This window comes from Palaemon carinicauda, chromosome 4 (genome assembly GCF_036898095.1).
Source record: "Palaemon carinicauda isolate YSFRI2023 chromosome 4, ASM3689809v2, whole genome shotgun sequence".
Lineage (NCBI taxonomy): Eukaryota > Metazoa > Arthropoda > Malacostraca > Decapoda > Palaemonidae > Palaemon > Palaemon carinicauda.
Window position 1 is genome coordinate 149,243,801 of NC_090728.1, and position 25,766 is coordinate 149,269,566.

Genomic DNA, 25,766 nt, shown 5'->3' on the forward strand with positions numbered 1-25,766 from the left:
TCCAGGGATGTCGCTATATTCCTCGGGTCTCTCAGGCAGACTTACCTTTTACCCTTGACTGGGCATTGAAGAAGATTTGTCCCTGAGACTACTTATAAGCCTTAGCCACGGCCTGAGTGTTACATTTAATCTACTGTGTGACATTTTGTATATCACAAGTCATTCTCAACGGAGGATGGCCTTCCTCTCCATTGATCCGGAGTTTGTGTTAGAGCCAGAATGTAGATTGCCACAACTCCATCTTAATTCCTTTGCCATTTCTTCCTTACAAGTGGAATGTAGGATAACTATCTTCTGTCCTGGAGGGCATGGTAACATTTCTTGGAGAACTAAGGTCCCATTGCAGAGCACCAAAGACACTTTCCCGCACCGAAAGAGTTAAGAACATTGCTTCTTCTGACTCGTGCACCTTCAGACCTGCTGATCTAATGAGAATCTGGAGGATCCCTGCAGTCTGAGCACATGAAGTCAGAATATCGGATCTACCCTAACCTTAGGAAGAACCTGTCAAGGGCACTAGTCCTGAAGATAGGATTTTGGTATAACAGACAACTTTTGCTGCCCACTGCCCAAAGGAGTTTATCTTTGGTTCTGCAATAGATACTTAACAAGTCAAGTTGCACAACTAGGTCCCTCGCTGAACAAGAAGCTTCTTGTTTAAGATAGTGGTTGCGACATAAGTCTAGAAGGAAAAGTAGAATATCTGGCCTTCTCCTCTTTATTTTTCCCCTCTATTGGGGTGAAGCAGTCATTCTGTTATATGCTGGATCAGACGATGAATGCAGACGATCCTCATTACCAAAGTAACTTTTCTTTACAGTCAAATTTTGTATTGAAGTATCTCCCCTTTCTCCCTGACAAGGGAAAGGATCTATGAAATGTATGCAAACCCATTTTTCATAATAACCATACATTCAGACACCATATCAACATTCAGACACCATACCCGTAAGGATATCGGTTTTTCAGCGACTGCCTACCAGCTCCAGGCAGGAACTTAGTCTATCACATATAACATGCTCAGGTTGTAAGGAAGTTGACAGGGCTTGTCACTTTTACTCTTCCACAAAACCAAAATACATTAACATTTCCCTGGTTAGTAAATCAACCAGTTTTGGTCATAGGGACTTAAGCCCTCCTAACAATGTCTCCTATTAAATGACAATGGTTTGTATTCATATAGAAATACCTGTACACTAAATCCTAAATTTCTTATATTTTGTAATTTTTCTAACTACAGTACAAACCCAAGTCCTTTTAAGTTGCACTACCTGTCTCAACCACTCTGTAAGTATTAGGTTAAGGTCAAAGTAAAAGTTACTCTTATTATTTTGGCAGGTGGGTGGGTCCTACCTGCCACCCATCCAGCTACTACACTACTATTACTACATTGCAAGTATAAACAGCCATTCCAGTTTTGCTGAAGTCATGCTCTGTTAAAGAACTCAGGTTTGTATAGTTAGGGAAAATACAACTTATTATAAAAAGAAATTTGTATTGTTATGATGGTCCTTGACAGAAACGTAAAGGTATCATACTATTTCTATGTTCTGGACGAAGAATTTAGACAGCTTGTGCGCTGATAAAACATTATTAGATAATTGATTAATGTTCATGCAATGAGTCATGCTGGACTAATATCAGGAACTAGAAAAGGTAACTATCATTATTCTCTCTTCCTAAGAGGATAGTTTCAAATGACTTCAGGTTCATTCTGATTGGTTAAGATGTAATAAATATTTGACTTCAACAGACAACCGCAGCAACAAACCCATTTGAAAAAGTGATTTGACATGAGAGGACAGACATAGCTGCTATTGATAAATTGAGGTTGTTCCATACACCCCCTATAATTACTTGACAAGGACAACTTTGAGCTACTTGAATGGTTTCACTAAAAATGGCCAGCATCTTGTAAAATCATGGTCAAGTGATTTATTCAAATTCAAGTGGAGAAATGAGGCAAATTGAACCCAATTAGGACATACCCAGCTAATTAAGACCTAATCTTGACAGACAAGGTCAGTCATTTACCATATTTAATGATATGCAGGTGGTCAGCCATGGGGGAGGTAGTTGTACCCAACACTGATTTAAAAAAGACATTTATAATGAAAGGACCTCATTCGTGGTCTCAGTTATAATCATAGGTAGGGATGGAAGTCTTCAAAAATAAAGATTCATTAAATCAGGAAAGCTGATAGTGCACATATGTATACACTTGCTCATTTCATTAAGATTCCCTTCTGCCAAGTTCAGGGTTCAGCAACATTATATATCGTAGAGAGAACCTAGTCAAGGAGCAGACATAAGCATTTTAACAAGGCATAAAATTGATGTTCATGGCTTATTTCATCAACCTTTTTTCTCTATGCTTAGTTACCAGTCAAAAATTTTATGACCCAAATGTAATAGAACTACTGTACTCTGAATACAAATTTTCCAGCTTCTTTGTTTAAATGACATCGGAGAACATGAAATCTAATAAAAAAAAAAAAACTCGAGAGAGGTTGTTAATTCCCTTACTTCTCTAGATGATCAGCTCTTCATTAGACTTATTGAGGCAAAAAGTCCATAAAAGCCTAAAAAAAATCTTCTTTATTGAAAGACTTCTGGTCTTATGTGTATACTGTACTTTGCAAACGTTTCGTCCTTTGGACTGGGGTAGTATGTGTCTTTAGCGGCAATTGATCGACCATCGAGTCGTTAACAAGATTGTTGGTAATGATAGGATGAAGTGGAACCTTACCACATTTCTTTGTTTTCCATGTTAAGTGAATCATTACCCTGTCTCTAAGATCACCATAGCACTCTGACTTTGGAAAATTACAGTCAGTCCTTGATATTAACAAGGTTTGGGTAACACAGATATTCATGAATGTACAAAGTCCGTGGACATGTGCTGCCTAAGTTGATAACACTTCTAGATCCCCCTGTTTTTATACAGTATAAAAAAATCTGCGTTTCTTTACAAACTTTATAACTGGCACAAAATCTATAAAGATTACTAAAACTACCATTAATTTTCCTTATTTGCCTTCCCGCAAATAATGAAATCCACAAGTGCTAAACTGGTGAATTATAAGAGAACACTTTTTAAAACTGTTTCCTGTTGTCCAATAAAACTTTACCAATATCACAAAAAAGGGTATTGAGGTCCAAGCTCTAACCACGTAGGCACTTGTTAGGTAAATTTGTCGATCGACCAAGTCAAACGTATTGCAAGTAGAGATCCCCGGCCTTTTAGTGTACAAGGGTTCATCTACATACTGTAATCTCTATCACCCCCTTACTGGCTGTTAATGAGGTAGTTGGATATTTCTCATTTACCATTTACTCGGGTGTTCCAATTTTTACTCGTCTCACTGTCACTTTTCATACATTGTAAAGTTCTACCCTTCACAGTCTCTGTGCTTTCCATAAGTATCTGGACCATATCTCTTAGGTTTGTGTATTTAATCCATCTTCTTGGTGAGGCCCACCAAGCTAGTAGAATCTCACAATCACCATCAATACTGAACAATCCTCAGTTTGGGTGATGTTACTAATTTATTTACAATGCCTTTTTCTCTGATGGCAAAATCTCAAGTAGTTTCACCCTCCATCTCAATAACAATTTAGCTATCTACTTTCTGTTGCTGTTTTTGAGACAGACCCCAGAATGAAAATTTACAAAAAAAAAATGCTTCTTTTAAAGTCTCAGATATTGTACCCTAATTGGATTTCTCACCAAACAGATTGGAAGAACCACTCAAATTTTTGTTTGGATATCTATATGGTCACAGGCTTCAGGCAAATGCACATAGCTATCTAAGGCAATGGATTTTTGTTGTTTGAGTAATAGTTTTCAGCTTCCAGTGTGAGAAAAACTTGTGTAATGATTTGTTTAGATTAAATTCATATCTTTAGCTCAACCTTTTTTTTAAAAGTGCAGCCTCCAACCATATCTTTGGCTTAACTCCTTTTAAGGGAGTTTTCAAATACCAGCTCTCAACCATTAATTTTTACTCCTCCCAATACATTTGAAGGTAGAAGTGTGGGGGAAGGGAGTGAGATTGATGGAAAAGATAAAAAAGAAATAGCCACACTTGTAGTTTTGAAATTCTCTATTCCTAGTTACAGGTTAAACTTGAAGGAGGGTCACTGTTCAGGCACCTTTAGTAGTTTTTCTATCTAATTGTTTCCTATCGTCAATATAGTCATTATATTATATACAAATACTGTAGCTGTTGTGTGAATCAGAAATGTCCTTTTATCTCTTTTACTGGTTATCTCAGATGTAGCCCAGTATTGAAAATTTTCAGCAGTTCCTTCTTGTGCCACTTTAATTTTCTAACAGTTCCTCCCTGTGCCACTTTTCTTAAAGTAGTCATATTAATTTCCTGGAGCTTTAGTGTAGTAGTAAAATTGTAGCAGTTGTGGCAGACTTCTTGATAAATAATGATTGTCACTGAGGAAAGATCCACAGGTTCAATGATGCACTGGATGAAAAAGTATGAAAAAACTATGAGAGAAACAAATTGTAAGCATCATCATGATCCACATGATTATAAATTATGAAAAACCTATGAAAGAAACACATTGTAATTATCATTTGTAAGGTTCCTTGAAAATAAGAGATTAGAGGTGATAAATAATTATAAATAATGAGGACTAGCTGACACTAAGGAGAGTTCCAGTGTAAATTTTAAAAAGTGATTGAAGAAAAGGACAAGTTTCTGCCTTTACTGACTGGCCAGAGAGAAATCCTCCAAATTTGAGTTAGAAAGTGAAAGAAAATTATATTTAGACTAACAAACTGTATATGTTAGCAAAGGCCAACCTAAATTAAACGTAACACAAGTACCTCCAGTATTGTATTTGGAAGATATGGTGTAGCAAAAAAAAAAACTAAACCACTCATCATGCTGAGTCTAACCTTACCCAGAGCTTTAAGGGTAGTCTTGAGTAGCAGGAGAGTGGCAGTCATTGCTGTATTGCTAAAACATGAATAAAATCATTCATAAGAGGAGAAAAATTGAATAAATGTATGAAAAACCACACGATGATCCGTTTCCATATAATATCTCAAACAGAAGCCATCCTTAAAGGCATTCATTCAGACATAGAATCTGATTTCACCTAACACACTAAAATGTTAGATAAAAACAGACCTTTCAAAGTCAAGCGTCAGATAAAGAAGTTACATCTCTGGAACTTCCGAAGCTCAAACTTGGTTCAAATGGTTTTGGGGAGAGCAGGTTAACATGTCTCATTTCATAAATTATAAGATACTTTTTTGTTTGTGGTAGATACCGTATGTATTTGAATGAATACGTTTTTATTTTTCACATAGTTTATTCTTTATTTGGTTTATTTTCTATACAGGACTGCTCTCTTTGTTGGGGCCCTAGACCTTGTAGCATTCTGTTTTTTCAACTAGGGTTTCAATGTGGCTAGTATTAATGATGATAATGATAACATTACAAAGCAAAGCAGTGATGTAGCTTTAACCTCTAACAATCCTTCCATCAGTGAATGGCCAAAAATTAAGAGAGACTAGTGATGTTTAAACTGGTCTCAGAGAGAGGAAGACATCTATGTTTAGTCTATTTAAAGTGCTTGTTTCCATTTGGGCAGTTAATCACCACTCTTTGAGTGATCAACTGCAAATGGACATGGAGAGAAATCTAATGCAAAAATGCTAGCACAAACACTTGCTTTTATACATGAATTAAGTCTAGCAAAGCAGAAATAGATGACAAGCAAGTTAGATAACAAAAGGCACAGGGGTTGCTGCCTTTTGGATGTCTGTATCTCTTGTTCAGGTCTGGATGAATTGATGATGTTTTATCTATCAGTGTTGATATTTCAGTATCAGGTGCCATTTTTTGTTTAATAGATGATTACCTCCTATGAACTGATCGATCGTTAAAATCTTATCTTGTCATTATATTAAACAAATAAAATGTTCTAGGGCAGGATTGAATATTAATGTAGTTCTTTGGATTGTAATAAGTTGGAGGCACTAGTTAGATTTGAGAATTTTTTATTACTTTCAAATTAATGTTTACTGGGTTGAATATCTGTTGGATATTTTAGGGATTAGAATTGTTGGGTCCCAAGGACTTTCTGTTAGATTAGTAACACAAACCCAGTATAACAAGATATACCAAAGAAATAAGGTCTTTATTTCTCTAGAGCTAGTGTATTAATGTACTACAAGCACAAACTCAGTATGTATAAAGTAAACCCATGGGTTTCTGGTTGTCTAGAAACCCATCACAGCATCTCCCATGTTTATTCATCCACTAGCAGATTATACATCTACTAATAAACACTATATTCTTCACTTGGAAGACTGAAGCACCACTTATGTATTTGCTTACCACTGATATCCATCTTTTTATTGCTATATGATTCAACATCAGATTTTTTAGTATAATGTGAATTATGTAATTTCATTTGATATGCACAGTCTTAGACTAGAGTATTTCTAATGTGCATGTGTGTATATAAAACTGGTTTATATATTTTATTTGTACTTATATTTTATATTCATAATGTTTGTAGTGCTGTCATGAAAATATTTTTATTATACTCTCCATTTTTTATCCTAGACATATACAAACCTTTTATCCTTTGAAATAGGGACATGTCTTATGTGGAGCTATAATGCGTTTGAATTTTTAACAAGGTAGTTGGTTAAAGGCAGGTGTCACAAGTAGGAAACTCTGCCCACCAGTCTGTTACAGACTAGCCACTTTTGTCTTTGGCTACAGCTGATACAGGCATATAATCAAGGTCTTCTCTCTACTGTTGGGTCTTTTCTTACATTCATTTGTGACCATTGCTGGTTTTTTTACTCTTTGAGTGCTCTCGCTTGGAAGCAGAAGCAGACCAAAAGATAAGCATTGGGTAAAGTAAACTTTGTTCTTATGAGAATAGAAACTTTCAAAGCCCCATTTGTTGTGTACCTTTGTGAAGGGGTGACTGTAAGCAGCTCTCGCTCCCTTTGGGATGTAGATGATGAATTCGGAGTGTAACTCTTCTCACTTCATGGTAGTTTCTCTGCCTTGTGAGGGAGTTACCTGATATGGTTCGAGTGTCACCCATACATGCATGCCTTATAGAGAAAACTATTCATCTGACGGGCTCAATTGGCAGCGGCAGCATTCCCAGATAGTGATCCTTGTGTTGCAGGGTCATTGAGTGTTCTTAGTGCTCCACATGTGACATAACCTCCAGTGTAGTGGTTTGTATTGCAGGAGTGGAAGCTCTTGTAGTTTGCTCCTCACTGGGAGCAGTCGCTCTTGGTTGCCCAAACCATGATTCCCCTATGACAGCAAGGCAGAATGGTTGGCAAGGGAAAGAGTTCAGCCTTTCTTTTCCTCTATCAATCTCTTCTTTCATTCCTTTCATCGAACATTTCATCCTTGAGAAAACAACAATGAAGAAGATAATCAGGTGGCCAAGCCTTTTTGCTGAAAGTTTATTGTGATTTATAAAGATTGCTCTTTTCGTTCAGGAGGGAGTGGTGATACTCACACCAAGTGGTGCCTTCGAGGTCAGTCAGGTGAGTGGGAGCTGGTGCTATAGTTGCCAATGTCATACTAGGAGCAGGTGAGCAGTCCTGCTCGGACCGAACACGCTCCGGGCTGTACAGAGCTCACCTTCTGACTAACATGTACCTTCAGGGTCAGTTAGCAATTGGTATTATTATTATTATTATTATTATTATTATTATTATTATTTTTGGGCTCAGGCCATGTCGTCCTGATGGAAGGTTCCTATTGGTAGCTTTCTAAGGGATATTTGGCTACAGTGATATTCCCAGAGAATTTACCTTTAGGTCTCCAGAATTCTAACTCCTGGCACGAATATCCTTAAAATTTTCCTTAAGGATATCACATAATATCAAGGAATGTAATCTTGATACGACACATAGCAATTTTCACCCCGAATAGTGTTTTCGTTTCGAGGGGGAAGAGTGGCGAAAATAGAAGGGGAGCCGTTATCAAGGTTACCCTTCCTCCCATACTATTACGAGTATCCAAGATGGCGCTCATTCCTATTTTTGTAGCGAATTCGCACGGTGGTTTTCCCTGTTGCTCTAACGTTATGATCGATTATTTGAGGATTAATCATGCAATCTCCAGCTTCTTCTGCCTCTGGAAAGTTGAGTATTTATTCTTTACAGTGTATAATTTTTAGCTCCTGCTTCACTGAGAAATTAGAGTAATTTTATGTGTTCGGAGCTTAGCCGATCACCGGAGGCGCCATGGGCGCTGTCGTTCTTGACGCATGTGTTATTTAGTTAGCAGAATGACTTTCCCGATTGTAATAGCATTAATAAATTATAAAAGCTATTTAGGCACAATTATACTGGTAAAGATATATATGTTTATGCATATTTTTCCTCTTCCTCATGTCGATCGTATACGTTAGAGTTTCGGCGATGTAGGTAACCGAAATCTCGCCCCGCGCTAGGCTTCCTACCCTACGCGCTTCAGTATACTTTCATATATGATCCCAGTTTACCCTCGTGTATCGTTTTATCAATTCAACAGGAGATAGATATCTCCTAGAATTAATTATATAACTCGATACTCGTCTCCTGTGGAGACTTAAGGGTAATCCCTCCTTCCTTCTGAGTTCCGCCATAGGCGACAACCCTATCTTGGTCTCGCCATAGAGTAGTCACTCCGGCTTGACTAGGCTAGTGTTTTCTGTGTCTCAACCTTGCCGGCGAGTATCCCGGCTTTGTTTTTTCGACAGAACCTCAGAGTATTCAGTTTTTCTGCCGGCGGCCAAGTAGCAGAGTGAGTAGTCACTCCCCTGCCGGCTTACAGCTGCCGGCATAGGAGGCTATGCCTCCCTAAACCGCACCTGAAGTGGTAGTAAGATGCCGACACTTTCTTCCCTGTGGTCTAGAAGACTAGTCTTGTTTCAGTAGACCCTAGGCTGAAGAATAGATATTCTTCTGCCGCCTAAGATGGCGCCGATACTGAAACAAAGTTTCTCCCCTGTTTGGAAATAGCAGCAATCCTGCCGCCTCCTCCTAACACTGTTTCGGCAGACCCTAGGCTGAAGAATAGATATTTTTCTACCGCCTAGGATGGCGCCGATACTGAAAGAGTTTCTTCCTTGTGTGGTAGTAACGGCAACCTTGCCGCCTTCTTTCACACTTTATACAGGACCCTTTCCCTACCCCTCTCTGTCCTTTAGCGATGGCCTACCCATCGCAACCCTGTGGCCGTCGTCCTACAATCTCACCGCTTGCCGGGTAGGTTGTGGTGCCAGCCGGGTTCCTACATAAGTAGCTGTATAGTCACTCAGTCTTTCCCTTATGGACGCAAGGCTCTGGGAAAGGCTGTGACGACTGCCGATGGGAGACCCCTCTACTGTCTAGTGTTCTTCAGTCCTCTCTTGGATTGCCATCCACATCCCCGAAGCCGGCAGTGACCGGCAACGGTTGTTGTGCTTGGATGGAAGCTTGAATGATACATTCTCCCCTTCCATTTGAACCCTCATTCTGGAGGAAGGCAGTAAGATTAAGTACTTACACCCTTATTTATTGTTAATAAACATTTAATAAGGTAGCCCTTCACTCCATGCTTTCTCTCTCTCTGTCAGCTAGTGCCGCCAGGTACTATGTCGCCGGCTGGACCGGTGCCATCAGGTACTAACCCAGCCGGCGACATGCCGATGTCGCCGGCTGGGCCGGTGCCGCTAGGTACTAACCAGCCAGCGATATGCCAGCTGGATCGTCTCGCCTGGTGCTAGCCTAGCCGGCAACATGCAGTAGCCAGTATATTTGCAGTATAGATTATACTGCAGACAGAAAACTATAGTATATAATATACAGTAGTTCTTTTTCAACATACCCTGTGTATCCTTGCACAGTCTATTGTTGAGACCAATCCTATATCGAAAGAAAAGATTTCTTTCAATACACTGATAGCTAATCAGTTAACAATTTACCCCACAATATTAAAGACCTTAAGAAGGGCCAGTGTTAAGATACACTTATCTACCCCTAGGGATTAGAACCCTTATCTTGGGTTCCCTGAATAGGAAGACTCTATGGCTTTAATTTTGTGGGAGGCCACAGCAATTGGCTGGACAGGAAACACAAGTATATGTCTTTCCTAGTTCCTTTCTAGCTTGACTATCCTAAGCTATAATGGTTAGAATATTAATATTAATATTTTACATAAATTGTTTATCATGTGAGATAAACAACCGCATACTCATTTAATTTTCCTCTCTTTACAGGAGGACCTAGTGAAGTGCGAGATCGTCTTCTGCAACTACAGGAGTAATGACTTCTGTGGCCACAAAGGGTGCAGGTCTCATGCCCCCTGCACCACCACTAGGGAAACCCTACGGTACTGGGACCCCCAAGACTGCAGCATATGCCGGACCTTGGTGATCGATGGGTTAGACGACCCCAAGTCAGTGGAGTTGAGGGATGCAGCATGAGTAAAGCTGTGTAGATGGGTACGAGGGTTCCAAAAGAATTCTACGGGACCGTACCTTCCTAATGAAAGGATGCGCATCTTGCTGTTCCCTAAGGCGTGTATTGAAGCTGTCATACCCCAGGCACGACCTAAAATACCCTGCGTCCAGGTTGCCGTTGAGATGGAAGTCAGTGACACACTACGAGGTATGGACATCCACCAGGAGAAAAGGATGTCTTGAGGTGTCCACAGACACCGAAAAGGATCTTCTTAAGGACGATCAAGAGGAGGAGTCTACACTACCTCCCAAGGAAGATGATGAAGTCGAGTCGGAGTCCCCTCCGTTGGTGCCGGCACTGGAACCGTTACCCTCAACATCTTCTGCCCCTCCATCAGATGACATGAGACAGGCACTGGCCAATCTTACGGCTCTAATGGAGAGCATTCCCAAACAAGGCGAATCTAAGGAAGCGAAACTTGAGAGAGATCTCTGTGAAGCTTGACTCTCCACCTCCCGTGGGTCGCACAAGAGACTCAGAGTTCAAGACCTCCCACTCTGCTCCGAAACTAATCCCTGGAGATATGCAGAGTTTATTCCGATCACCAACGGCAAGCTCTACATTCCGGAGAAGATGGGAGCCGTCCTTCTTGATGACATTCAGTTCTGGCCAAGATTAATGCTTACCCAGACTGCTTCATTCGACTGAAGCAGGAGCCAGCATCGAAGGAAGAGAAGGAACCCAAGGAGGTCATGGTATTTGACCATGACAAGGCACAGGCTCTCTTGTCAAGCAGCCTAAAGAAGGTGGGCTACACAAACTCTAAGGTGTCTGCCCCAAGCAAGAAACATCCTACCTTTCTTGCTCCAGCTTCAATAGCCTTCCCCTTTACATTGAAGGCTTTACTTTTAAGGCTTTTAAAGCCGTTGTCAAGGCAATAGAGGTAGGCAAACCTTGTCCTACACTGGAAGAGTGTAGACCCCTGTCGTTAGTCCTGCCCATGGAGGATAAGGATTGGAAAGAAGTCCACCTTACCTTCTCAGTTGGGAAGTTGGAGGCAGATATCGCTGGACAACAGTTCAACGAGAATCTCCCAAAGCTGTCAGACTTTCTCTTGCGTAGGGAGCAAGAGATGTATAGGGATGTGCGCAGGCTTAAAGAGCACCCCAGACATGAACATGGTCATGGCCAAGATGCACATGGCTACCTTGGTAAAGGACCTGTATAGCTTTATGAAAGCCAGAAGAGCATGCAGAGAGTTGTGTTTGCCTCTGCAACGGTAAAACACGAACCCAGGAAGCTGATAGCTTCCAATATCTGGGGCAAAGACCTCTTGCCGAATGAAGTGGTCAAGGAGGTAGATGACAGAGTCACCACGGAGAATAGGAATCTTCTCCAGAAGTGGGGCATGTCATCTAAACGGAAGTCTTCCCCGGATGCGGGTCCCCAACCTAAGAGGAAGACCAAGAGGCCTAGACTACCTTCTCGGCCTGCCCAGCAACAACATCCCACAGTCACCATGACCGCTGTGCCCCAAGTTGTTGCTCAACCGCAAACCACTTTCCAGATGGGGCCTCAACAGCTGGTTGCCCAGTCACCAGCATTTAACCCTGGGTTCGAGAGGCAGACCACTACCTTTCGTCCCAAAGGTAGAGGCTCTAGACGGGGCTCCTCAAAACACCCCTCATGAGATAGGGGAGGACGTGGTCAGGGAGGTAAATCCTCCAGACAAAAGAAGCAATGAGATGCTTCAGGTAGGAGGGAGGCTCCAACAATTTCAGGATTGTTGGACCTTCAATCCTTGGGCCCACAGCCTAATCAAGAACGGACTTGGATGGAGTTGGAGCGAGGCTCCGCCATCATTTCCTCAATTCTTCCAACACTCCACCCCCTTACTGGAAGAATATACCCTAGAACTATTGAGCAAACGGGTAAAAAGGAGGACAAAGTCCATCAAATTCCAGGGAAGGCTGTTTTTTGTTCCCAAGAAGGACTCAGACAACAAACTCAGAGTCATTCTGGACTTGTCGCCACTCAACAAGTTCATCGAGAACAGCAAGTTCAGGATGTTAACCCTTCAGCGCATAAGGACCCTGTTACCCAAAGGGGCGTACACAGTCTCAATAGACCTGGCAGATGCTTACTGGCATATTCCAGTCAACCGCCCCCTCTCCTCCTACCTAGGATTCAGGCTACAGAAGAAGAAGTACATCTTCAGAGCCATGCCCTTTGGACTAAACATAGCACTAAGGATCTTCACGAAACTTGCAGACGCAGTCGTTCAACAACTACGCCTAGAAGGCGTTCAGGTAGCAGAGTACCTGGATGACTGGCTGGTGTGGGAAGCATCCAAGAAAGTGATCCAGTTCCTGGAACACCTGGGATTCAAGATCAACATCAAGAAGTCTTGGCTTTCTCAAGCTCAGGAGTTTCAATGGCTAGGAATCCATTGGAACTTGAAGTCACACCATCTCTCCATTCCCCCAGGGAAGAGGAGAGAGATTGCAGGATCTGTCAAGAGATTACTGAAATACGACAGGATCTCAAGACGCCAACAGGAAAAAGTACTGGGCTCTTTCCAGTTTACAGCAGTGACAGATCCAGTGCTAAAAGCACAATTAAAAGATGCGTCGGGAGTCTGGAGAAGATACGCATCAAACGCTCAAAGAGATCAAAGAAGACCAATACCGACCTTACTACGATCACTTCTCAAGCCATGGTCGAAGGCCAAGAACCTAAAGAGGACTGTGCCCTTACAACCACCTCCACCATCGCTAACCATCCACACGGATACCTCCACGGAAGGATGGGGAGGTCACTCCCGTCAAAGGAAAGTCCAAGGGACTTGCTCTTCTCTGTTCAAGACCTTTCACATCAACATTTTGGAGCCATGGCAGTCCTTTTGACATTGAAAAGACTCCCCTCACAGATCAGCCCACATCAGGCTGATCTTGGACAGCAAAGTGATATTGAGGTGTCTGAATTGACCAGGCTCGAGATCGCCCCATATCAACCATGTAATATTAGCCATCTTCCGTCTAGCAGAAAAGAAGAGATGGCACCTATCAGCAGTTCACCTTCAACTGTTCCGCAATGTGACGGCGGACGCTCTATCCAGGCTCAAGCCGATAGAGTCAGAATGGTCCCTAGATGCAGACTCATTCTCCTTCATCTTACAACAAGTCCCGGAACTGCAGATCGACCTCTTCGCGACGAGCGACAAGAAACTACCTCGATATGTAGCCCCTTACGAGGACCCTCTAGCGGAGGCGACGGATGCCATGTCCCTCGACTGGAACAGATGGAACCAACCAATCTCCTACTGAAGGTCCTCAACAGGCTGAGATCCTTCCAAGGAACGGCAGCTCTAGTGGCTCCCAAGTGGCCCAAGAGCAACTGGTTCCCTCTAGTAACAGAACTGAAGCTGAGGCTGGTCCCTCTACCGAATCCAGCACTATCTCAACGAGTGCAGAAGTTGACTGTCTTCGCTTCATCACAGAGAACCCAAAACCTTCATCTCATGATTTTCTCGCCCTAGCAGTTAAGTAAAGATTTGGGATCGCAAAAGGCAGTATAGACTTCTTAGAAGAATACAAGTCCAAGTCAACCAGAAGACAATATGAATCGTCTTGGTAAAAGGGGGTTGCTTTCGTCAAAGCAAAAGGACCAAAAGAAATCTCAATAGACTTTTGTCTGTCCTTTATCCACCTTCATGAACAAGGCCTGGCAGCCAATACGATAACTACGTGTAAGTCGGCACTGACTAGACCTCTTCTATATGCCTTTCAAGTAGACCTGTTGAACGAAATCTTTAACAAGATCCCGAAGGCATGTGCTAGACTCAGGCCTGCAGCTCTTCCGAAGCTCATTTCATGCTCCTTGGACAAGGTCGTACATTACACTTCAACAGTGAACAATGAAGATTGCTCTCTCAAGGATTTAACTCAAAAAGTTAATTTCCTGTTCGCTATAGCCTCAGGGGCTAGAGCTAGTGAAATAGTGGCCCTATCTAGAAACGAGGGCCATATTCAGTTCACAGAAGTGGGAGATCTGAATCTCTTTCTTGATCCAACCTTTCTCGCCAAAAACGAGCTACCCACTAAGAGATGGGCTCCCTGGAGAATCTGCCCTCTGAAGGAAGATGTCTCACTGTGTCCAGTAGAATGTCTAAAGGTCTATCTTCAAAGAACTTCAGACTTCAGGAGAGGACAGCTCTTTAAAGGAGAAATTTCAGGATCAAAATTATCCCTAAAACAACTAAGGGCGAAGCTCACCTACTTTATTCGCAGAGCGGATCCTGACAGTACACCCACAGGTCATGCTCCAAGAAAAATTGCTTCATCATTGAACTTTTTTCAGTATATGGACTTCGAGCATCTTCGCTCATACACTGTATGGAAGTCATCCAGAGTGTTCTACAAACATTAAGCTAAAGCAAGTGCATGAGTTGAAGCATTACGTGGTGGCGTCAGGTAGTGTATTAAAACCTGTCGTCTAGTGCTGCGATGAACAGTGAATTGATTGGGACTCTCAATTACGGTGTAAAGGTGTGGACACCTTCCAGTGCAATACCTTTGAAGTGAGTGTCACCATGGTGACACTAAAGACTGTTAAAAAATCTCAGGTGTAGAATTGTACAAATTACACTTGTGCCGTGTGTACTTTACACAGTGTTGATAATATCCAACAAGTACAGAAAACTATATTAGAAAATTTTATTCAATTTGCAAATTTCATAGTGGCACTAATCATTTCTTTCCTTTCAGGTAGAAAAATTTTTTTGTACCAAGTTGTAGATATATGTATAATTCTCCTAATATATAAGAATATATATTACACATGCTATTCTATCTTAGTCATTTTTTCGTGAATAAATGTCTATCAATGTGTAATTGCGTCGTATTTCGCCCCATAATTAACACAAATAAAGTATAGCCAGAGTTTCTCTTACTTACTTAACTAAGTATACCTCATATTATTGTATGTACGGACAATAAATATAGTTGATACTTTTGTTCCAACAAGAATATACAAACTGTGAGACGCTTGTATATCTAGTTGATACTATGTTTGTTCATACAGTATATGCAAACCTTGAGATCCCTTTCCTACTGTCTAGTATGACTCTTCCCTGCAGGGGGCAGGAAACCCTAACATGGCATATGATTAGGGGTAATGACGTATAACGGTAATGTTATATGTCTCAACGGTCTGGATGACTATAGGAAAATCTGTCCCAAGGTTAAGGCACCTATGAAAATCCAGATACAGTACTTTCTAGTAATTCTCTGGTAAACTTCCATCAGGACGACATGGCTTGAGCCCAAAAACCGGATTTTGAGCGAAGCGAAAAATCTATTTTTGGGTGAGATAGCCACGTCGTCCTGATGGACCCGCCCTCCTTTTCCATAGAAAAGGCCTAGGCAAGATCCCTCCCAAAATTACTATATCTGTAGCACCATGCTCAATGTTACAAGGAATAAGCGCCATCTTGGATACTTGTAATAGTACGGGAGGAAGAGTAACCTTGGTAACTGCTCCCCTTCTATTTTCGCCACAGTTCCCCCTCGAAACGAAAACACTATTCGGGGTGAAGATTGCTATGTGTCGTATCAAGATATACGTCCCCTGATATTATGCGATATCCTTAAGGAAAATTTTATGGATATTCGCGCCAGGAGTTAGAATTCTGGAAACCTAAAGGTTAATTCTCTAGGAATATCACTGTAGCCAAATATCCCTTAGAAAGCTACCAATAGGAACCTTCCATCAGGAGAACATGGCTATCTCACCCAAAAATCTGTTTATTACTATTATTATTATTATTATTATTATTATTATTATTATTATTACTTGCTAAGCTAGAACCCTAGTTAGAAAAGCAGGATACTATAAACCCAAGGGCTCCAACAGGGAAAATAGCCCAGTGAGGAAAGGAAACAAGGAAAAGTAAGATATTTAAAAACAGTAAAAGCATTAAAATAGATATTTCCTTTATACTATAAACTATGAAAATTTTAAACAAAACAAGAGGAAGAGAAATAAGATAGAATAGTGTGCCCAATTGTACCATCAAGCAAGAGAATTCTAACCCAAGACAGTGGAAGACCATGGTACAGAGGCTATGGCACTACCCAACACTAGAGTACAATGGTTTGATTTTGGAGTGTTCTTCTCTTAGAAGAGCTGCTTACCATAGCTGAAGAGTCTCTTCTACCCTTACCAAGAGGAAAGTAGCCACTGAACAATTACAGTGCCGTAATTAACCTCTTGAGAGAAGAATTGTTTGGTAATTTCAGTGTTGTCAAGTGTATGAGGAAAGAGGAGAATGGGCAAAGAGTAAGACAGACTATTCTGTGTATGTGTTGGCAAAGAGGAAATTAGTCATAACTAGAGAGAGGAATCCTCTGTAATACTGTCTGGCCAGTCAAAGGACCTATTAACTCTCTCAACTGTAGTATCCCAACAGGGGGCTGGTGCCTTGGCCATCGTAAAAGGTAAGTACTATATATGCTATTGTGTGAAGCTATCCTCCTCATCTTCCTCTTCCCCTTCTAATTCTGAAGAAAATTCTTCCCAAAAGAATTATAAGTTGAATTAGTCCAGGAAGGCCAATTGCAAGAAGTTCCACTAAATTTCAAGCAATCTCTCCTCTTTTCAAAGAAAAAGATTGTTCTCACACTGAATCTCATCCCAAGCATATCAGGACACTGAGCCGTGGGTCCAGCACAGTTGTACCGGTCCAAGGATTGTCCCTATACACCAGTTTTATAGGCCTATTGGTCCCAGCGAGGGACCGATGGCCAGTGTTGCTGTAGCTGATTACCCAGATCTGTGGACAATCACCCAGGGCCAACAACCAGTTGGTTCCTAGCCAGTCACATTAGCCTAATGGCTTGTTGTGCCCTGGCAGATTCACTGGGGGCCGTGACTGATTCCCTTGGGACGAAACCGATCATGTGAGATCTCGGGGCCACACTTAATCACCCAAGAGCCGACGCCCGGTCATGCAAGGTCGATCACCACATTGGCCAAGTGATTGAGGAGCTTGAGGTCCCTCCTTCACTGTTCACCTGGACGATGGAGTATATTATTGCTTTGGTCTATTTTCTTCCATGAGGTACTCTGGTACCTTTGAAAGGGGAGCTCCCACCATTCAGTACTGTTCCTGTGCACAAGCTCACTGTGGACTGTGCTAAACTCTTCAGTGACTGGTTCTTGCTCTGGGCTTCCAAGCCCCGAGCTGGGCCAACCACACCTGTTCACCAAAGAGAGGGTGTACTGTATCGCTCTTGCTCTCGTATTCTATGGAGAGGAAACAATCTCAGAAAGGATTAACAACCATATAGTCCCTATCCTTTAGGTACTGTCAAACAGCTGATGGTGAGTTTCGTTAGCACATTTTAGGCTCGGGGACAATAGTTGCATAAAGGATCAGCTAGGTGGTGGACTCTTCATCTACCTTTTATAAGGATGATGTTGAGATTGTGGTGGAAGTTGATGCTGTGCAGTAGCCCTCAAGTACTCTGGTCTTTTGAGAGAGACTACATTCAAGCCTTTGGAGGCAGTCTTGCCATTTGACTTGTGTTTGAGAAAGGTCTCAGTCTCCTCCAAATCCCTGCAATAATCATGTGCAGATTCCTTCAGAAGGGGATGGACCCTACTCTACACATTCTTGCCTTTTCAAGGCTCAATCCAGGAGGGTGGTAGGAGGAAAGAGAAGGGTGGGAAATGTCACCTGCTGTTAGTAGGGAAATGCCTTGCCTTGCACATTCCCTTCATCTTCTGTCCAAGTCTGTCCCATACTTGCCTTCCAGGTTCCATAATTGGACATGTGACAGGGGTAGAAGGAGCCTTAATTTTATTGCTGAAAGTCTTGTACGACCTTCTCCAGACCTCTCCCACTGGGTCTTCACGAATCGTCGCAGGGAAGGAACACGAGTCTGTACTCCTCTCAATTGAACTGGTAGTATTCAATTGGAACTTTTGCTTCCTGCTCAACCTCCAGAGAGGAGGAATCCATGCCTTTGGTGACTACTCAAGGAACTTCTAAGTCCATGCAAGCCTTCAGTCATTGCAAAAGCACCTATTTTGTTCTTCAGATATTGACATGAATGTCAACCTGAGTGTTCAGCTTTGGCTACTTGGAAGACTCTCAAAGTCTTGCCAAGATGAGATTGAGACTACTTGCTTTTATAAATGATATGAGGATTGTGATTGAGAAGAGTCTCATGTCACTCTCAAGCAAAGGGCAAATACCTGGGAATGCTGTTTGACTGGGAATTTATCCTTGCACTCATATCAGCAATCTCAGAGAGGTACTGCACTGGTTCCTGATCAACAGGAACAGCTGAACCACTTATGGTAGCAAGAAATACCTGTTAGTAAGGGGAGAGGTGAGTTTGCTCTCTCTCCTTACTCCTCTACCAACTCCTACTCTCTTCTTCCTACTCTACAATCTCCTCTTTCCCCATCATATTCACTTCAGACTTCTTCATAGAAGAAAGAAGAAGCACTAGCAGTCATTCAAAAAGCCTCATGCAAAATGTGCGCTCTTTTCCTTCAGGAGGAAGTGACAGCTCTCACTCGCTGACCAGTGCTTCAGGTTTCAATCAGGATCTGTATCCCAGGTGAGGGTAAGCATTACTCCTACCTTCATCATTCCTGTCATGACATAGAAACAATGCCTGACCTTAGAAAGCTGTTCTCCATCTGGAGGAGTGTTTGCTCTCATCCTTTGACTAGTACCATGTGGACTGATTGAATAGTTGTGAGTCCAATAGGATAGTTTTCTCTTTGGATTGGATGCAAGTCAAGGGTCTCAGCCAATACCAAACATTGACTCTATAGGCCAGATGAAGGAGAGACATTTCATACACCTTTCCGGTTCCTGGCATGAATAGGAGGAGCATCCCTGCCATTAAAGAGTTGCTCTCCTCTGAAAAGAGGGAATAACGGAGCTCACTTGCAGACCGATTTCCCCGCAGTCCATCAAGTGGAGAGTGAGCCCAGTATGACAGCTGCCACTGTGGGACTGGTTGCAAGTGAGCAGTCCCACTTGCTCCATTCACCAGCATCATAGGCCAGCTAAGAGTAGGGTATACTCTCCCCCTGAAGCCACCCTTCTCTAGGATTGAGTGACAGCTCACTCGGTGATCATTTCCCCAGGGCTCCATCAGCCAGATTGTGACCCCAGTATGCAGATAGTTCTATCATAATGGTACCTCCAGAGATCTAGTACCCACTCTGTTCAGAAATAGTGGAATATGTTCATCCATCTCCTTGGTTTCTTCTTTTTAACACTGGGGTGGTCCCTATTCAAGTGGTGTCCCATTCTGTTAACTCTAATGCAGTCCGTGAGAGAGACATTCCTTACATTAGGAGTCATAAAAAATATGTCTCCTCTTAGTGCGTGTTTAAACAGGTCATGGACTTCCTCCCTTGCCTCAGCTGAAGAAACTCCAAGTAGAGTTTGAATCCCACCTTCACAGGGCATGAGTCCATGAATGCAGAAAGCTTTAAACAGTCTTACCTAGCCTGGGACTTAGGTCCCTGAGTGGGATGGTCCTTCCTCAAGACACGACCGCAAGTACCTTCTTTTTGACCTGATAAGAGCATCATAAAGTACTTTCTCTTAAGGCTACCTTCTCTGCATCTGCAAGAAAACTGGAAAATTGGCTCCTCAGTATTGTGTGGACCCCTTGTCCTCATGAACTTGGTCCATGCTGGAAAGTACCTTCTGGCAGTCTTGCCTATCCTGAGACTTAGCTGCTATGGTAGGATAGTCCTCATTCTAAGGGCACACATGATCCTGCTAAGCTGAGGAGAGCATCAAAATTATGTTTCTCTCAAGCGTATGTAATTTTTGCATCAGCGAGAGAATAGGACAGTTTCAGGCTCTTGTATTTAACTCCCAGCTCTCTCTCAGGACTTAGCCTAGATCCCATCTAAGGTAATATGTTTGGCATAAGTCTCAAGGAGAGATGGAGTGACTAGGTCTCCTATGTCTTTCTTGTTCCTTTCTTAAGGGGATGCAGCAGTCGCAGCTGTTACATGCTGGTAGAACATCTAGTGCTTGTGAGTTATACTATGGAGCACCTTTCTTGCAGACTAAGTTTGTCAAGAAGTAACTCCTCTATCCTACTGACAAGAGTTTGTCTCACTAAACCCTTCTCTTTATGAGCCTGGTTTAACTGCCAATGCCAGAGACATGTTTTCCAGGTCCTGCTACTAGCTTCCTTATAAGCCAATACTGTCTGAGGCCTTAACAGCTTCTAATTACCTATGATAAGCTGTTAAGAGATTTTTTGGAGTCACCTTGCTCCCTCAAGTACAGAACCAGGAAGGATGAAATGGCCAGGGAAGAAAAGAACCTTCTAGTTTGGCTCTAGGGAACTTCCTCCCACCAATGAGGGATTCTCCATATTTAAAAGGATAAAAGGTTTGTACAAGCATAGGAATTTAATGATTTTAAAAGTCATTTGTATTTTTCCTAACTATGCAAAGCTGAATCCATTAAATTAAATTTCCGACCTCAACCACCCCTCTCAGTCCTATGTCTAAGGATGAATAAGGCTATTCTGTGACAGGTGGAAGGGTAGGGCTTCCCCCTCACACCACGTGTTATTAACCAATGAAACAGTCATTCTAGCGATGCTGAAGACATATCCCTATTTTAAAGGATTCAGGTTTGTATAGCTAGGAAAAATACAAATTACTTTTAAAATTTGTTATTTTTTATCCGTACATGTTTTCAGTATTGGATTTTGGTACTGTAATTTATTCACTCATCTATATTCACAAATTCAATATATGCTCATGCCAATATTACCTTATTGACCAAAACTTAATTTTTCATTCATTTTAGGGCAATAACATTTAATAAATTTAGTCAAATCTATCCTTTTGGTGGTTGAATAATCTTTAGATTACTTTTTTCTTGTCCTTAGGTATGCACGACTCTTTGGTGTCAGCATTCGAGACCGTTTAGTTGCTCAGACGCAGGTTTTGATTCGCAGTCATGAAGACCCTGATATTCAGCGCCAAGCTAACAGGTTATATGTTGCTTTAAAGGATTAGCTGAATATTGAAACTTGAGAAATAACTTACTGTGATGATATTTCCTTTTGACGTGCATTATTAAAGTGTGTTATTTTTGTGAAGCTATAAAGGGGCAGCAGATAAAAACAAAGCTGATGATTTTACTTGACCCGTAAGTGAATTTTTATCCTAGAATGAGTTTATCGTATTAAAACTTTGATATCTCGTCGATTCTGTATAGTTGACCACAGTTCTAAGCTGTTTTATGTAAAAACTTGCACTGCTTCAGCATGGACAGCAAGGCAATGCTTCAGAAGTGTATTGTGTTATTAGACAGGACAGTATTTCAGAAGGCTGGTATATATATGTACTTGTAGGGCTTGAAATATTTGCTTTCATCAGAATGGGTGGATGGGATATGTACGATCATTTTCAAGTTTCAGTGAAGCATATGCATTAACTTTGCATCCTTTACTTAAGATTGACAATCTTAGCACAACATCTGCATGATGCCTCTGACTTTACCTCAGCCAGCAGATTTTAGTGGTAACTATTCCATATTGCATTTAATAGTATTGTTTTGGTGCATACAGACATTCAAGATTTGAATAGTTTGTTATCAAGGAATTGTTGAAGCTCCTGTCTTTGTAGCTGTGTACATTTAGAGTGAATATACCAATGGCAAAACTTGCTATCTGTGCAAGTCATATGATATTAATAAATGAAGATGTGTGAAATCATGAATAAACAGAATCTGAATGTGTTCAAATAGTACAGTAGGTTATGTTTTATTTTTTTTCATGATAGGTTTCCCTATTTTATTGGATGAGAAAAGTATATATATGAATGTTACTGTAATAGTGTAGTGTACTGTTTACCTCTTCTTTAGCCAGTATTGAGTAATATGTCATGTTTCAAATGTAAATACAACAAACCACATTAATATCTGGACAGCCTTGAGTTGTCCAAAATTCCAAGCTCTCTTTGGTGTCATACCAGATGTATCTAAACAGAATAATCACAATATAACTCTTGTAAACATTAATCACCATGAATCTTATAACCTCCAGCTCTTGTGCCACTAAAGCTATCATAAGCAGCTAACAAACTCTCTGTAAAGGCAAATGTAGCCAAAAATATCATTGCTGTATTCTCAGTTATTTCATTTAACTAATTAAATCTATTTCAACCAATTAATTTGTTCTGCAAACTTCATTCATATTTCTTAATGATCATTAAGATATATAGCAACACTCTATAGTAAAGCATTTGTTAAACTGTAAGTACTATAACTTTCAAAGTATTATATATTTAATACAGTTCATCAAATAATGGCACTTTAAATCTTAAAAAGGGTGTTGCAGTAGAGATCCAAATCAATGTAATCTTATGTGCTTTACATAATTTTTGTATGCAGTACAGTAGTACCTTGGGTAACAAATTTGATCTGGTCATGACCTCACAATCTAATATGCTCATATCTGAAAACCATTTTTCCTATAGAAAGTAAAGGTGATTCAGTCAATGCGTTCCACACGTCCATAAATGCGTATACTGTAAACTAATTTTTAATGGTAATTATTGAACAATTTATAACTCTAAACATCAGAATGGAATAATGAAAAATACAAAGAATTGACAATATAACTGGCATGGAAATTAAATGTTATTAATGGGGTACAGTATAGGGCACAGTACAGTATATGGAAAAACTCCCTCCGGATCTCATTTGGTAGCTGGTGGAGGGCAGTGATGCCGTTTTGTGGGTTTTTGTCTTAAAACGTCATCAAATAACAATATTTGGCGTCTCTTCAATGTCATGCTGACTAAACTACATTTCTTTGTCAAAAAAACACACAACGTTGCTTTAAATTTTGATAATCAAGCTTTGATAATGAAACTAAAATTACCATAAGTAAAGTAAAGGTAGACGATGAATTAGAAAATTGAATAATTTAGCTTTCCTGGTAAGGTGAAAAGTTGGTTTTCATTGATTTTATAAAAAAAAAAAAAATGGGAATAATAAGTGTCGCTTGAAAACATAATTAAGCGCTTGTAATTCTATGCGGCTACAATGGTAACACTACGTTTACCCACACTGAGTGTAGTCTAGGTGGCAATACTGGTGAAGGGTAGCATTTCTCCTTCAATAAAATATCTAACATATTTTGTCTGTCCCTTCCTCTTATAAAAAAGTGATAATGAAGAAATTGTTACCAAGGGCCCATGTGTAATTTTTTTTAAGAGAAGGCATAGTTTCAAAACTGAATGCACACTCACAAAATTTGATATGGTATACAGTATATTATTCAGAGAGACATCTTGACTCATAATAAACATTTAAAGAATATTAATTTGAGACTTGCAGGTAGTATTTCATGACACCTAAGAAATTCTACACATGTCATGAGTCTTGTTCTTACAGCACTTTCGAAAAATGCACGTACTGCGGGAGATTTTTGCTCACAGGCAGATGCAATAAGCATAATCCAGTTCAAATTTGTAGGCTTGTGATCAAAGTTTCTTGTAATCCAAGTTATTACTGTATCTGCAAAATTGGAAGATAGATGAAAAAAATATTCATAAACCCAATATTATTTTAAACTATCATACAAAGGTAGCAGAAAATCAATTTTATCTTTTTTATGAGAATTAAGAATAAGAATTTATATATTGGTTGAGAGAAATAGAGGTAGGGAATAAGTTAAATATAGCTTTCAGGCCTTGCTAGATTTTAAAGTAATTTTCTGGCACTTTGTGAGGTTTTCTTGTATATACTACACTTCATATATGATTTCTAATGTCATTGTTGTGTCAAGAGGATAAGATCTTGTAATTGTATGTGTTTTACGACTGTTTTGTGTTATTTTTTCATTTTACAATGTACCTTTTATTATTGTGACAAAGGAAAATATTTATCGTATCTGTATCTTTTATGTTTATAATATATCGTTTACATTCCTTATAATTCCATAGAAATTTCTAGCTTCTACAAAACACAGGAGGAAGAGTAATGGGAAGTTGGTTACAGTATTTTAATTTAGATATTAACTTATTTATCATTGCTTTGAAGCCGTTTTTCCAATTTCATTTAATTTTTGTACATTTCATTACAGAGTTAATACTTTACAGTAGTTGTTTTTTTATACACTAACCTACTGATCAGGTACAATAAATGTTGATGCTTTTGAGAAATCACGTTATTTAATAGTTATTCCTTTCATTGTTCATTAGGAAATGAAAGTAACACCGACTAGTATATCCTGTCATAAAAAATGGTCTATTGATATTTCCAGTTAAATTGTATTGTCTCAATGTCAAGTGTATGCATGCTTATAAGAAATGTCTAATTTGAGACCTGAATTAGGACTTGAATTGCAGTCTAATTTAAGGTATTTAATACCATATGTTACAATCTTATTAAATCTGGCATGGAAGTAATAGTAAAGTATACAAACTGAATTTTCTCCATGAAGAATGAATTCAGCTGTCTGAAGGATGAATAAGCAATAGAAATGGCAGTGGTTGGGAGGGGATGTTGTTTATATAATTGCTTCTTTTATCTGCCCTTCCCAACAGGAATAAAAGGTTTTACATATCATGGCAAAATTTTTCTTTTATTTCTTTATTTTAGCTGAAGCTCTTCTTTTACAAATGAATAGCGCATGAATTTCAACTTTTGAAATTATTGATTTTAAAAATTAGGTTTGATGTTTTATAAGTACTGTATTCTCTGTGATGTGTTAGCATCACTCCACATACTAGCTAAATCTTGTTGGCATCACTTTGCTAAGTGTTTCTGTATTTTTTTGTTGTAAAGGAGAAATCCTTTAAGAGGGTCAGCTTATTGAGGAGAGATAAATTTTATTTATTGGTACAGTATATGACTCTGATATAGAATTTATAACTGAAATGAAGAATATCCTGTTTATAAATTTCAGCCTGAAAATACTCGTTACAATTTAATTTTTTACCCTTTTAAATTTAAAATTTTAAAATGCTTCCCCTTATGTTAATTGTTCTACATGAATAGAATAAGTACAGTAAAAGGTTTGAATTTATTTTTTATTATATGAAATACTGGTCTGACCATGTGCTGATGCATTGCTAACATTGTTACTTGGATGAAGATTTCACAGCTACTGAACTTAGCTTTGTTTTAAAGTAGTTGTCCTGAATCTGTTGAAAATGATGCCACTGGGAAATTTTTATGATATTTTTTTATTATAAGATATTTTTACGTGTTTTAAGAATTAATAATACCCTCTTTATGTTAGCTATCCAT

General features: G+C 40.0%; 1 protein-coding gene across 2 annotated transcripts in view; it reads left to right on the top strand.

Moving 5' to 3' along the window:
• Nucleotides 1-24,612, top strand: part of LOC137640108 (armadillo repeat-containing X-linked protein 1-like) — a 235,707-nt gene extending 211,095 nt beyond the window's left edge. For both annotated transcript variants that reach the window (XM_068372572.1, XM_068372573.1), the window contains one exon: nucleotides 21,391-24,612. In XM_068372572.1, coding sequence (XP_068228673.1) covers nucleotides 21,391-21,520 — 130 coding nt within the window. In that variant the 3' untranslated portion in view covers nucleotides 21,521-24,612. The remainder of the gene's footprint in view (nucleotides 1-21,390) is intronic.
• The last annotated feature ends 1,154 nt before the right edge of the window (nucleotides 24,613-25,766 follow it).